This window comes from Anser anser, assembly GCF_964211835.1.
Source record: "Anser anser genome assembly, chromosome: 3".
Lineage (NCBI taxonomy): Eukaryota > Metazoa > Chordata > Aves > Anseriformes > Anatidae > Anser > Anser anser.
The window spans coordinates 104,069,130-104,084,836 of NC_139722.1; the positions used below are offsets into that span (position 1 = coordinate 104,069,130).

General features: G+C 40.2%; 1 protein-coding gene across 5 annotated transcripts in view; it reads right to left on the reverse strand.

Annotated features, from left to right (window-relative positions):
* Positions 1-506: 506 nt before the first annotated feature.
* CDC42BPA (CDC42 binding protein kinase alpha) overlaps positions 507-15,707 on the reverse strand; it is a 162,086-nt gene continuing 146,885 nt past the window's right edge. For 4 of the 5 annotated variants that reach the window (XM_083831229.1, XM_083831227.1, XM_083831230.1 and 1 more), the window contains 3 exons: positions 7,761-7,878; positions 6,684-6,841; positions 507-5,386 (listed from right to left, as the gene is read on the reverse strand). In XM_083831229.1, coding sequence (XP_083687355.1) covers positions 5,255-5,386; positions 6,684-6,841; positions 7,761-7,878 — 408 coding nt within the window. In that variant the 3' untranslated portion in view covers positions 507-5,254. Of the gene's footprint in view, positions 5,387-6,683; positions 6,842-7,760; positions 7,879-11,297; positions 13,546-15,707 lie in introns of those variants that run through there. The other variant, XM_083831231.1, reaches the window with a different exon arrangement.

Here is a 15,707-nt window from a genome sequence, read left to right on the forward strand (position 1 = left end):
GCTGTGGAGAAAATATCATGGCTTGTGGAGGAACTGGTCGAAGGTGAGACCAGGTCAGGACGCACTCAAAGTAACTTTGCAGGTATTCTCCGATGCATGACAAGCACTTTAGAGGAGGTAGCTCAGACATACATAAGAAAGAATCCAGCTTCCTAGGTTAGGGCAGCTGAAACACTTGACACATAACTAAATCAAGGAGGAACCTCAGAAACAATGACTACAAGTACCAACACAGAACAAATGACCTGAGAAGGTGGTCACAAGCAGTGCAGTTAAAATTCAATATACCAAACCATAAAGGGGCCTGACTTCCTTTTTAAAAAGGTTCTGTTAAATTTGTCTGAAAGCTGCTAAAGCTATCTATAATTGCGTACCCACTGCTTTTCTTCCAAGTGTGTGCTTGTGCTGGTCTTATCTTCTAGAACGCAATTATTCCCCTTTGCATTTCCTCCTCAAACCTTAACATGGAGAGATGTGAGGGGGGAAAAAAAGACAAACCATCTGCATTTCTAACAGTTCCCTGTTTTATTGCGGTACATCAAAGTAGGTTAATATTAAGTGTGTTACCGACATAAAATAGTGGTGGTAAGTCATTTTTACATTGTTGACTTTTCCACCTTAAATATTTCTGTGCAAAAGAATCTACATCATTGTTCTGTAGCAAAGAATCTCTTACAATGTCCCCTACAACACTGAGGGCATTAAACAAAATAGTGAGAAGAGGCAAAAAAAAAAAAAAAAAAAAAGGCAGAATCTTTCCCCTGCACGCACACTTGTCAGCTTTTATACTCTAAAACACAAAAGTGATTACATCTAGGCCATGCAAAACTGTACAATGATATTACAATGAAAAACCTAAACATTTTTTTTAAATAAATGAAACTGTCATACATAAAAAGGCAGATATAATTGCTCTGAAATACCAACACTGATTTGCTTGTGGATTTCTTCCTTGTGGATGAGAGTCTTTCCAGCCACAGCTTAGTATAACTTATTTTTTCCTCTGCATTTAAGAAAGACAAAGTCAAGTTTGAATTTAGAATGGAAAGTCTGCAGTAGACGTGTTTCTGAGGGCATCTAGCAAATACAGCATGAACACAGAGCATGCAGCTGGGTGCAGTTTGTGTTAGTACAGAAAAAATGTCTCATTTCCTCCAAGGAACTGACTCCTATGAGGAAACAAACAAAATAACACTGCAGAAGCTGAATGTGCCACTGATGTTCAGGCTAAGGAGGTATGGGTCATTGCCCTTAATGTATTCATTTAAGCTAAACAACATACACAAAATTGAACAAGAAACTACTACCCAAGAGCATGTTTGTCCTGTCATTTAGGGTCTGGCTGATGCTAGTATCTTTTTCTCTTAATAGTTCAAGTGTTTTGAAAGGCTGATACACTCTGTGAGACAGTTAGGTGTGGTTAACCTCTCTTTCCATAAAAATACTATGTGGACTTTTTTTTTTTTGGTACGACAAACCCCTTTACTCCCCTCTGCTGTATATATGAGGAAAACATGCTTGGCTGTTAATTTTATAAGAATTAAATCAAAGACATTTTTGACTTAGTTTTGAAACTTGTTAAAATGGACAAAAACGTACATAATAACAAGCTGCAGCAACTAACCAGAGGAAAAGAAGCTACTTCATCAGAAACAGGAATGTTTTTTGACACCATCGGCTGCTTTCTGCAGGTCAGGTACAACAGAGAAGAAAGTACTATAACCCTGTTTTGGGGTTCATGAAATGTGGAAAGCCACATGCCTATGTCCATGCACGTGCAGGGGAAAGCTACTGACCAAACCTTTTTCATTCTGTAACCTGGAGTCCTTAGTAGCTGCCTGACTCTTCAGATCTTCTGTTGCCACCAAAATAAAAGAGGAAAAAAACAACAACAACAAAAAACCAACAACCCATATGTTTAAGTAGTGTCATAAATGCAAGCTACCTTCGGTCTCAGCCAAAAAGAAATAAACAGCTAGATACATATTGTGTACACAGAACATATGCTACAGTTAAAAATAAAGGGGGGAGATTTTTAAGCTCCCTGGACAAATTGCAGCCCTCTACTTGTGGAGTTGAAACAATGCTACAGTGCAAAGTAGCCTTAAGAGACATCAAGCCTTAAGAGACAACTGTCTTTAAGATACCAGGCAAAAGTCTTTAACAGTTCAAATGACCAAGTTGCTTTTCCTAGCCAATAAGTATTCAAAAAGCTCAGCTACAGTATGCTTTTGTTTTCAGTGTTCATAACAACAAAAAAGATGAGCGTGGTTTAAAATTGTGTATAATCAAATGGCCCCCAAATGTATAAAAACTATTCAAGTCCTAGGACACCCTTTCTCCTTTCAGGTAAGTGATGTGGTCATTTGTGTTTCAACTGAGAGAACAGTTTCTGTTTCTCTTTTTAACAGATGCATATAAAAATACACAGTACCAAACAAATGATTAAACATAGCGATCCTAAAGGAGACTGCCAAAGCTTAAAAATTGTGGTGTGCAAACAGCATAGGCCTGTGGAGCTCTTGTCCTGTGGATCTTAGTGTTCTAACACAGCTGACCTCTGCTCTGCCTGAAAATGTCAGTTTGGGCTATCAATACCTTTCAGGTGCTGTAACATAGCAAACATGCACTTTTAGGCATTTAATTGTGTTCTGCGTAGTGGCTCTTTGGGTTCCATTTTCATGTAGAACATCAGCTCAACTGAAAAAAATAAATGCATAAAAAAGATGCTGTGACCCTCTCCCAGGGGACCTGTCACACAGGCTGCTCTGTCTTAAATGACTGCTGTTTAAATGCCTTCTCTGAATAGCAAAATAACATTAATATTTAAATACAACATACAGTAAATACAAAACTAGTCTGCAAAGTCTTTGAAAAGTGTGTGGCCATGCTTCACCAACAGGACGAGATTGGGGGAAAAAAGGAGTGGCTATACTTGAAGCAATATGCAGCCTTTAAAAAGAAGCAGACATGGAGTTCAATAGTGCCAATAATGCCCTGCCTATCTGTCCCTCAGAGAGATGAAAACCTCTTCTGGAAGGAATTAATGTCAAGTGCTTAACTGTTTGCCAAAGCTTTTAATATTAAATGTCAGGCTTGCAAAAGTAGTAGCTTTGAAGTGAAAACAAAACAAAAAACCAAAACCACACACTACCATCTTGCTACTCTGAAAATCCCAAATCGGGGAAAGAGACAGGTTTTTGATATGATGGTTTTAAAAATAATACTGAATTCCTGTCCCAAAATAGTATTTAATGAGCTTAAACTTTGACAAGCCTTTTGATTCAGAGTGAAAGAGAAATCTTACTTAGGAGACCCAGCATGATAAAATGGTACAGGCAATGATCTGTGTCTCATTCCCTGTTTCACATGGAGATCATACCTGGAAATTACTGTACACAGTTTGAACTTACCTATAACTTCCATTACAGAAGACACAAACTGGAAAACTCCAAACATCTCTATGTGGGTGAAACACTCTATCACTGCTGACCGCAAGAATATGTAATGGTTTAAGAGCCATAGCAAGCTTCTGAAACCCACCAAAAAAACAGTATTCTAAATGCAAAAAAACCTTACACGTTCGAGTATGGTAATAGTATAACACCAGCAACAATACTACTGAGCAAAGAGGCTTGTTTGAACACTCCCAAATGAAAAACACATCTGCCTTGCTAACTGAAGAGATGAGACATCTGCTCTTACCATACATTTGTACATCGGTCTCTCACGTTATTCTCTTGACTGCATGACCAGCTTCAGCTTTTTACTTATTTCTGCAGCTGCAGTGGGCTCTATCATTCACTGCAATACCTTCTGGCCTCCTGAACTGCTACTGGAACCAAACAGCAGGTGAGCACACAGAAACAACTGCAAATTGCACAAACCCACAGCATGGGAGAGGAAAACCAACCTTGCCAGCATGGCAGTTGTGGGTGACTAGGCATCTTCGATGACCACAGTGTGAACAGTATGAGGTCAGTCTTCAAGGTTCTTCATTGCTACAGTGACAGCACAGCCAGCGACGGCTAGCTTCAGGATAAGAGCACTCATTTGGTTGGTGTATTATAAACTAGTATTTGGTAACAACGGTAACAGTTTTCTGTTTAGGGATGATGAAAGGGATGTAGAAGGCTGCTCCCTTCCTAGTTAAACCTGGCCAAAGGCTGACCCAGGGAAGCAGTCTTCCTGCTGAATCCTGCGGCACTGAGCTCCCTTGCTGCTGTAAGGACCTCTACCATAGCATGCCGTAAGGTATCTCAGCTGCACAGCTAGCACAAAAGAAACCAGGGCAGCCGCATGGCTGACTGGTGCCCTTGGTTTTCAGGGCAGGGGTTGCTTTCCAATCATTGTCATTTTTGCAAAGAAGGAGGAGTAACGTGAAAGCAGGAATTACAGCCTCAGCTATACTACTGCCAGAAGTAAAGAAATGTGAAAGTACTGCAGGGACTCCTGGCAGTGCAGCAAATGGTACGCAAAATGAGTAAATGAATATCTGTCCTGCAAAAGGTTTTAGGCCAGGCCTGCAAGTCTATATATCACCAAGCATGAAAACAGGGACAACACAAATCTTAAATTAAAGGCTCTCTTAAATAAGCATCCATCTTCTGCTGCATACACAATTTTTTTTTGTATTTTTTTGTTTGTTTTTTTAAATATATACATACATATTTTACTCTAACATCTGTGTATTTATTTAAACTCTGTACGGTAGTAAAATATGCATCATCTTAATCAATAAGGATTTGCTGGCAACAATCAGACTGACATTCAAATGTGGTGGCTGAAAGCTTTTATGTGCCTCTGACATACTGATCGTTCCCCATGCAGGGGAAGGGGTCTCTGTGCTACTTTTGTACAGTACAACAAGCTATTGCATGAAAAAAAAAAATCCCTCTAAATTTTCTCCTGTTGACACTGGTCTGGTCTATTTAAGCTACTTTTGAGGGAATTGGGGGGTGGGATAAATATGTCTTTAAAGCAGCTGTAACCACAAAAATGAAACAAATACTAATACAAATCTAACAGCATCTGGTATTTACCAACACCCTAGCTTTGCTCATTTGCTGCTGTCAAATCTGGGGAAGAGAGGGTGAGGCAGTGCTGAACGGTGCTGAAGACGACCAGCCTCTCTAGCCCACTCCCAGATCACTGAGGTGGGCGATGGGGAGGGTTAAGATGATGAAGGTGGGAACTGGAACAGGTGAAGCGGACAGCAAGCTGCTGTGATGTCGAATCTGAAAGCTGAAGCAGTTCATGAGTCCCAACTCACATGGTCAGAGCTCTCCAGGGAGAGGCTCTTGGTCTTGTGAGGAGAAACTGGACTGGGAGGGCTGCTGAGGTTGGAGCTGTTCGACGCAGTAGAGTGTCTTGGAGAGTCAGAGTCCTGCAGCCAAGAGACACAGGAAAACACCAGTAAGTAACAACACAAAGTCTGAGTGACTTAGGGTGTCTGAGCAACAGGTGACTAGATTCAGAGGCCTGCACATATTTTGTTTGTGTCCAAAAATATTGAGGAATTTTCTTTACTCAGAATTTCTTGGCAAGGGGGTGGGAATTAAGAGTAAGCTGTCAGATCTGCTGCTTACAGTAGGCATAACTGATGCTGATATAAGGATACAACACCTGTGGGATTCTTGCAGTCTGCACATTAACGAGGGCCTCTTCACGAGCCTGAGTGTGCAACTCCAAGTTGCTTGTGAGCTACAATAGCTCCTGCCTTTTTGCAGCTTAGAGCCTGGGATGCTCTTCACAGTACGCACTTTATCACAGTTTCTTCTATGATGCTCCCAGAATATTAATTCAAATGATCCTGATCAAGTTACTCCAGTTAGATCTTCCTGAGTACAGCAGAATGCAAATACATCTGACCTGAGTTTGGGTTGACACTTGCCTTTCTGTACCACGAAAAGCCTGTGTGATCTCTAATTTTCTCATTCCTTGGTTTGAAAATAGGCTGGTGAAGTTTTGCTGGCCAACTTCAGATTGAACCCTCCTATGTAAAACATTCCTGGTTGGAGGGACTGAGTTTAGTACTGGGCAGGATTGTCATCCTATCATAATTGTAGTCTTGTTTTGCACAAAATGTAAATGATTAAATCCAGTTTCTGCTCTAAAGGAAATTATTATATGATAATTCTTAAATTACTTCATTAACTTCAGGCACTCTGACGACTATGACAAAATGCCTGCTGTGAAATACTTGCTAATATGGCTTACAAGTCTGCAAATAAAGGGCAGAAGCAGTATCACCACTTCAAGCTGTGAGACGTTGCTACCAAGCTGTTAGTCTACTGGGCCAGTATTTTTGGGAACCTCACTGTCCCTGTATCTACAGATAAGGAGTGCAAAGAGAATTTTCTACACATTATATACTAGGAACAGAGTTAGAATAGAATTGTACAATCATCTAAGTTGGAAAAGACCTTCAAGGTTATCAAGTCCAACTGTCAACCTGACCTACCAAGTCCCATCACTAAACCATGTACCTTAGTGCCACATCCACAAGCCCCTTAAATACCTCCAGGGATGGGGACTCTCGCACTTCACTGGGAAGCCTATTCTGATGCTTGACCGGCCTTCTCTGTGAAGAAATTCTTACACCAACCAAACCCATGGCATAATTTACCTTCCTCATCTTTATCAACACGCTTCGATTTCCTCCTCTTTATGCTATCACTCACCTCTCGCTCGTAGTCCCTTGTCGGTGCATCACTGCCTTGGTCCAGGCCACCAGAGGACAACGAGCCGTCTGAGGGCGATGCCATCGGCTGACGCTTTGCTCCATAGCTACCTCCTGAGAATTCCCTCCGCAAGGCGCTGCCATTCTGTGCAGATGATCCTAAAACACGTGGAGGAATTAAGCTGCGTTACAGATGCCCAGTCAAGGTACCAGAAATTTGTTAGCTGTTTCTCTAGCTATTTCTGTTTTCCTTCAGCATTGACCCAAGATGCTCAGCTCGTGGCTTGCAGTTGATGTGGGCTTTTATCTCGTCTGATGCCAGATACAGTTTTTTCTAGGGATTCTCTGGTTCCTCCCTTGGCGTGTCAGTATTAGCACACTTTACACAGCACAGACAGAGTCACTATGTCCCTAAAAAGACAGCAGTTGAAGAAACTGCTGTGGTGGCAGCCTTGTTACAGTTGCATCTCCCCAGGGAGCGGGTAGGGTCACACCAGCACATACAGATTACAGCAGACATACATGCCTTCTGCTAGCTGTTTTCACATGCTCTCTTATTTAATCACTTGCCTGGTGACAGTGACCTGTGCTGACTCTGGCACACAGGGTAGCATGGCAGCACTAGGAAAGGTGTTTCCAATTCAGTGCAACGCAACACTTCCATACCAGCAGCCAGTTTTCTACTGCTTCCTCTTTGCACCAGCAGCAAGAGAGGCAGCAACAGCTCTAGGCAGTTCAGCAACAAAAACAGTAACCATGGAACTTGTGAACAACTTGTCAATGATTTAAAACACTTAAGCAGCATCAAAGTAGTCCCAAGGGTAAGAATGCCATTTTAATTCTAACTGCAGTTTTAGAAATGTGACATATTTCATGTGGGATTCTCAAACTGCTAGCTGCTCATTCATGTGCTCCTTTGAAAGCAAGATTATAACGCTGTCCTTGCCCTCAACGGGAATACAGTCAGCCATCACGTCTGAAAAACCTGTCTAGCGGCTGTACAGACAGAAACAAATGAAGGTAGCTCTTCCCTCAAATACTTGTGCGTAGCCCCAGACCAACAGATCTGTTTGCTTACTTGCTGCTAACCCGCTGCTTGCGCTCATTGATCGTCCTGGTTCTGTGCGGGACTTCGTGATCGATGGGATACTGACGGAGCCACTGAACACAGTCCGACTTTCCTGAGGCCGAAGATTCTGCAATGCAGACACACAACAACAAGTTTTTTTATCAACTGCTAGCTCAACCTTGGATGTTAGGAAGGAAGGCCCCAAAACACATTAACAACCCAACCTTACCAGATATGAATTGTCTGAGCAGCACGTCAGCAAAGTTTGCAAACTAATATTCTGCAGTTTAGTGCAGAGACTGGAAGCACACACTAGGGAAGTGCTGAATTACATGGACATATGCAGACATATGCAGACAACTGAAAAAGTGAGTCTAATAGTTCAAGAACTTCTTTGAAAGAATGGTTTGCAAGCTTAGGTTGCTGTAGACATAATTCAAGATTTATTGCCTAATGCATTCTGAGCACATTTCTATGGATTTTATTAAATGTTCTCTCTTTGATACCATCCTTTGCGGCTTGCATGCATAACTTTACATGGTAACCATATTAATCCCTAACGCCTGCAGAGTTGTAACACCTACTGGATCAATCTTCCATTACTCAGGTGATTCTGAAGGAATTAACAGCATTTCTCCAGACCTCCATCAATTGAACCGAAGTGACAATCTGCCTCGTGTTTTCAGCCTGTTCAAACAGGATGACCAGAGCACCCGCCATCAGTTTTTCTACATATTTCCATGATCACTATCTCAGAGTTCCAGCGAGATTTTCTAAATTATTACTGGACTGAAGTGGTCCTTAACTGAGGAAGAGATAAAACACAATGCCTCTGCTTGGATACAGCAGTTCCTTAAAAATAGGTTATGCCTTTAAATGAAGGGAAAACAATACTTTTAAGTAACTAATTGGAGATTTTATCTCTGCTTCTGTTAACTTACAGCTAACTGTGGGGAAAAAGGATTCTCAGCTTAGTTAGCCTAAAGATGAGCTGGCTTTTTAACCCAGGATTTCTGATATCCTTTCTTATCACTTTATCTCTGCCTAAACAGGAGACTAACATGATTTCCACTATTGAGCCATTAGCATTAACTAGAATTAAGTTTAGGGAACCTTCACAGATGCAGAATGTGAAAAGAACTGCAGGTAGCTCTGAGCATTACTTTATTTCCACTTTACAAAACACTTCCTGCAATAACTGTTAATTTCTTCCTAGCCGTATTTAGTTATTTCCCCATCCACTCTCTCAGATAAGGTAAATAAAATACAATAAAACAACATTTTCTATTGCAATGCCTATTTATGCTGCGATGTTATGCAAATTTCAGACCAGAACAAAGATTCCCCCGCCCACCACCCCCCGGGTATTCTCAGAGACTTTCAGCTACCAACCATTTCTCTGGATATATTTTAAAGTGGATATTTAGACAAAGGCTTTGCAACGAATAGGTATTATATAGTGCAGACTTTATCAGACAATCTGCTGTCAGTCTGATTTTACAGTGACTTTTAGAGTCATTGCTATTACAGACCTTTTTGCTACTACACTCAAATCTTTGCTTTTCATCTTCCCAGAGGACTAGAAAAAGCTCGTTTTTTAACACTCAAAAAACAAAGAAGAATTTAAAATCTCTCTCAAACATCAAAAAGAGTACCAGAGACCTTACCAAGGGAAAAGCCCTGTTTAATTCTCCCCGTAACCGCTTCTGCAGTGTTGTCAGTGAGGATTTATACTCAAAGGCTTATAAAGATCTATTTTAAATCACTTGCAGGATCACGCTGCTGCCTCTTGCTTACCTTTTTTTTTTTTATTTTTCACAAATGAGAATGAACAACCTACTTTGTAGCACCAAATATTAAATTTCTGCTCCTGTCCTTCACCATGCAATGAACAATCTGAGTTACAGCTTAGAGCGTGAGCAACCTGGCTGGGCATAAAGAACAGAGGCTCCTCCAATGCTACACAAAGGAACAAATAGTCTATGGAAGAGGTTATTGTTGTGTTTTGAGAAATAAAAAGGAAAGCCGAGAGCAGCACCAGGAAATGTGTGCACTGCAATTAGCACACTGAAGTTTCACGGAAGGCGCTTCATACTTGTATAAACCTACAACATTTAATTTTGCAAGGAGAGCAATTACATTTAATGACAAGGCAATCTACCTCCTTAACAGTGACTGAATAGATAACCTACAGGCATCAGGGGAAGGAAGGAAGGAGTACGTTAAAAAGACTAATTTATTAGTGTTGCTAATGACAATTATTTTTCATGACCTCAGTTTGCAACGTCCATGTAATTCCTTGTAGAAAGTTTCTCCACAGAGCAAATTTATTGTTCTTTGATCTAAAAATGAACTAGGTACGTGCCGGGGAACCTTATGGAAACCTTATGGAGAACCTTATGGAAAATACATTATTATTTCTTCTGCATTTTTAAATTCTCTCCCGTGTGGTTTGTAGGTATGTATCTGAAACCCTTCCCAGTGGTAGGGGTCTAGCACAGTGAAGCAGTCTGGCGGTGAAGGTTTGCTGCACGTGTCTGAAGAGTGTCCGAAGGTCACAGAACCCAACAGCAGTGTTTCCATTACAGTGGGGGCCCAGCTCAGACACACACAAGCCCTGAGCAACCACCCACCATTATACAAGTCTACCTCACAGACAATGTCTGATTTACCTGCAAATGTGTCCTAAGCAGAACTAGAGGCCACAGCACGGTACGTAATTACAATATCCTAGCAAGAACTTGTGTAATTGTTTTAGTATGGCTTGAATCACCACAGGACATACCAACCTCACGTGTTCAGACCAGGATGCACAATACATGAAAAAAGGAAAGTATCAATTCCATCCCCCAGATTTTACATTCCAGCTGGAAGGGTATCTACAGCACAGTATTTTACCTTGGTCACCGATTAAAACCACTAGGATTAAGAGGATCTCTATAAACAAGATGGTGTTATCTTTAATTTTTGATCTTCCTGCTTGTACATGTTTCAACTTCATTCACGTAATTGAACCTAGACTGTGTCTAGGCACAATCTGTGTCTCTCTCCATCTGTGTAAATTCTTGCACTCCACATGATTTCATCACAAACAAACCCTTTGGAAGCTGGGTGCAACAGAGACAGATCCAGAACCTTTTCCTAATGCAACCTGATACACAGCATCTCATCCCTGCCACTGACTGCTGGAGGATGTGCACTGTGTAACAAAAAAAAGATAAAAAAATCCCAGATCCTCCTGGTGATTAAAATGCAATTTTCACAGCAAAAGGTTCAGCCCAGTTGTTATACACTTTTTTTCTTTTTAAAGCCATGAAGTATCGGTTTCTTGGCATGTCAGAGCTGTGGAAAGCCCAAAGTTGACAGCAGAAAACAAATCGGCTGGGAGAGAAGAAAGTTAGGGGGTGAAGGAAACCACTTTACAAGGGTTTTTCTCCCATGTTAATAGCCAGGCAAAAGGAAAATCACAGAGTGTTAGTACAGTGAACTCAGCTGTCCTCAGAGTCGTAAGTCTGGAGTACCCAGAACAGAGTGAGGAGATGGAGGAAATGCAGCGCTTATGGAATTGTAAGAGAGGAATTTTTCAGCTGAATTAACAGTCACGTGGCAGATGTGTTCAAAGCTGCTCGGAGAGGACATCATACGGGACTGATGATGAGGGAACTGACAAGGGGAGTGCTGCTATCAAAGACAACGGGAAGAGAAAGCAATGAAGGATGGTTGTGCAGGTTACACCAGCAACAGCAATTTGCAAAAGCAGTCAAACACTGAAGGACAGCCAAACAGCAACCCTGCTCACTTGTCAATGCACAGGTTCTTACACAGTTACCCCCAGTCCTCTGAGTACCTTCCTTAGATGGTGTCACATGGGCCTGTTGCCCTTGCTGTTGCTAAAACATTAAAAAAAAAACTTTTAACTCATTGGGAATAAATTCTAATATTTATTAGAATTTGATATTTCAAAGAGCACCACAGTTATAAAAGGTGCTTTACAGACAGTTAAGAAGCATCAGTTCCCTGCCTTGAGGAGCTTACAATCTAAAATAGACATAACACAAAGGAAGGTGAACACAGGTGAGATGGTGTGGGAAGAAAAAAAAGATGAGAATACACAACAGTTAAAGATCGTAAGAGATTTCCTTCTATTAGTCATGCATTTTAGCGATTCCATTAAAATTAAGTATCACCCATACAACAAACACAGAGTATTTCTAACAGGTGTGAACAGTGTTTCAACAGGATAGGGACACAGACTGGGTGGGAAGGTGAGCTGGTTAGTGTCAGACAACTGGGACAATTTACCCTGTCGTACACAGAGAACACAAGGCCTATTTCCTCCTGCGTGCTCACTAAGCCTGACAGCGCTTTAGTGGTGAACAGACTTTGCACTGATGTCTCTGCACTCCACAAGAGTAGGCCCTTATCAGATAAAGAGCAGAAGTACTGGGAAATTCAAATGTTTTTGACAGGTCAACTGAGTAATGTGCCCCCAAAGTGTGACATGAAGAAAAAGGAGAGAAAAGTAATCCTGCGAATTAAGCAGGAAAAAATTCGAATTGATCTCTTCAGAACATGCTGACACAAGTGCTCATTATTCAAATTCATCTAAATCTAGATTTAACAGAAAAGCATTTTAAGGCTTGATCTCACTCCCTGTGCCATCTGTACGTTTTCAGCAGGTCAGCCTGCTGAATGGATGGTTTAACCAGAGGCCACCAGCAAATCAGAACACCATTCCTAATTTTCTCTTCCCCTTATCCAACTGATTTCATCACCTTAAAAGAAACAGGTCCAAATAACATTAGAAATGTTAGGACTTACTGAAATAAAATATGGTAAAAATTCATTTTACCCCTCTACTAAACCTAAGGCACTACTTTTTGTATGTGGAATATAGTAAAGTTTGAATGAACATTAAATCACATCCCAATATATATCACCAAACATTATTGTTACTGTTCTCTTCATTTCTCTCAGCTGCTAAAATCCAAATTATTATTATTTTTTGAATGCATAGGTATTATGAGGCTTTGCATGTTAACTGAAACATCAATGAACACATTATGGCATGTAATATATAATATACATTAAATTGTTATTAGTAAGTTCAGCAGCATCTAAATATGAGTACAAGAAGCCACCATTCCAATAATGGTCCATGAACGTAGACTTCACTGAGATACCTGCTACCAATAGAACTGGCAGCAAAGCCATCTACATTCTTCAAAACCAATGAGGGAGAAAAGGGAGTGTCTAAAAAGCTAAAAAGCCGAGGGCAGGCCAACTGCAGACAATAAAAATATTTAGCCATTCATGAGTGTGAAAAAGCCACGATATGGCAACATTTTAAAAACAATCCTTCATGGAACTCCCTCCATGGACTCTGCCATTAGATACATGCATGCGGTTCCCACTGTCTTTAAAGAATATCAAATATGTTTAAGTATTCATTTACTCTGATAGGTTCTCACTTCAAACAAGCAAAGCTTCACACATAATCTGTAATGGAAGTATAATGGCTCATGTATAATGAGGTCAAACTGAAGCATTAACGATCAAATATCATGGCAGTTGAGACTAGCTTTTGTATGTAAAATACTCAGGCATGCAGAATATGAAAGCAAAATCAATCCTGTAAATCTGATGGACACAGAGTGGTAGTCTGTGCTGCAGTAAGTGCAGTTCCAGATTTCAGATCTTCACTACTAAGGAGCATCCACGATAAAGTGGCTTCAAGGGACAAGAGGGCAGAAGGGAGGCCAGACTGTACGGCCAGTTAATTGGTGACAGGCTGCTAGGGAAGAAAAACACGTACATAAATAAGTTTGGGGATATACTAACAGGAACAATTCTAAATTGTACAAAGCAGTACAGTGACCCCAATCTAGTATCCACATCAATAAAATACAAACATGTACTGATTACAACTCTGCTAACAGCAAATAAGAGCTTCTGGTTTCTGTTATGGCTTAGCCCACAAACTTGCTTGTCAAAGCCAGACTCTAAAGTAACTGATAGTGATGAAGGAAAGAAGGATGCAAACTTACAGTTGTCTGATTACATCTAATATATTCTCTTTTAAATCTGACCTCACTCAGTCTTGGGCACATTCACTTCTGTGCAAACACAGGGCTATCCTGAAGTCAAGAGTGTCCATTATGGAGAGAACACAGAACTAGGCGAAAAGACTGCAATTTGCTATAAATATATCTCACTGCTCATATCAAGTGCCTGTTGCATACCAAGATTTTGGAAAGAATGCACAGAGAAAGCGTCTTTTTCCCTTGTGTGGCTGTGTCAGCAAGCACATTCTCACGTGCAGACAAACATGCTGTGCATATGAAGGCATCTGTTTTGTACACATCATATCAAAAAGCCAGGAATAATTTTAAACTCTCCATTTATCTGATTTTCATTTTGTACTTTTACAATACAAATTAAACTCTCTGCAGTTGGTCTTCCAAAAGACATCATTAACGAAAGCATTAGGCTGGGAGCAAGGAAGCTCCCATGGGCACTGCCTCCAGTAGGCAGTTACGCCATGGGTTAAGGCAGCCCACCTGCCCTCCCAGCACATTGCAACCTGGCCACACAATAGACGCTGCCACCACATCTAATTCTGTGCTTTGCTCAATTTTAGGCACTTCACCTGAAAAAGGTAGCAGAGGCAGGTTAATGGGACTGCAGAGACAGGTTTTAATTGGATTCACTATATGTATACATACATATATATGTATATATAGTGTATATAATAAATATACATATATAAACACATACATGTAAATAAAAATTGTCATTCACTTTATAAAGTTCATCCACGGATGTAAGATAAATCTAGGCCAAGCTGGCTATTAAAATGTGACAATCTCATCCAATGCAGAGATTAAAATATCTGTTCTCTATTAAACCCTATCAATAGCGACCCTTCTGCCCATATAACACCATATTGACTTCAGCGAAAACCCCTGCTGGAAGAACAAATTCCTATCAGTAGATCCAGCCACGTTTGAAATTGCTCAAAGAAGTCAGAAGAAACAGCAAGTAAAAAGGCTCAGTTCATTATTTTCATTCACTTTCTGTATTCCGATATTTCATAAGCAACATCTCCTAAAGTAGTTGGATAAAGATGATTTGAGAAAACTATTAGCTTTGTACTGCTTAGTCCCCCTAGTGGTAGCACTCTACATGCAAAAATGTATTTTATTATCCCTTTTGGTAAACAGAAATAAGCATTTGCAAAGTAAAAGGCGGCAATCTTTCCCATATTTCTTTAAAAATAAATACATTTTCTTCTGAAGCATACTAAGCTAAGCCATACACTGGAATGGAAAAGTATTCTTTACCTTGTTACTGAAAATATAAAAATAAAGATCAAATTTGCTTTATCTGCAATGACTTCTCCCAGCATTAATACTACTTGCAAAAAAAGAGTTTTTAATAGTAACTTTAAAAAAAGGATGCAGCAGTGGAACAAGTGCATAAATCAGTTTTATAGCGTAAACATTTTCTAATGTCTTCTCATCGATATTAAGCATAGAAAGTGATTCCTAAATTTCTTTCAAAACATTGTATTGATTCGTAAGAAGGAAATGACCAATCCTATTTCCAATATGACCTTTTAGCTAATACAAGGCTGATACAGCTCAAGAAATATTAATCCAGGTAAGAGTCTTGAAAATCCCCATCTATAGGTAAAGTATTTCCTCATTTTACACTTTCCAGATTTGGGGCTTGATTAAGAATCCTCTCAGCTTTTCATTCTCAAGAACTTTCAACACTCATGAAATAAGACATCTTTTGCCCTACCTTTATCATTAGTAATTATTTTCTCTACTTGACTAGAGACAGAAATATTTGAAAGAACACACTAGTAAAGGAAGAGTTGAAAAGAAGTTCTGATTTGCATCCTGCCCTGAAGCAAATTATCATTAAACAGCAGGCACATATAAATAAACA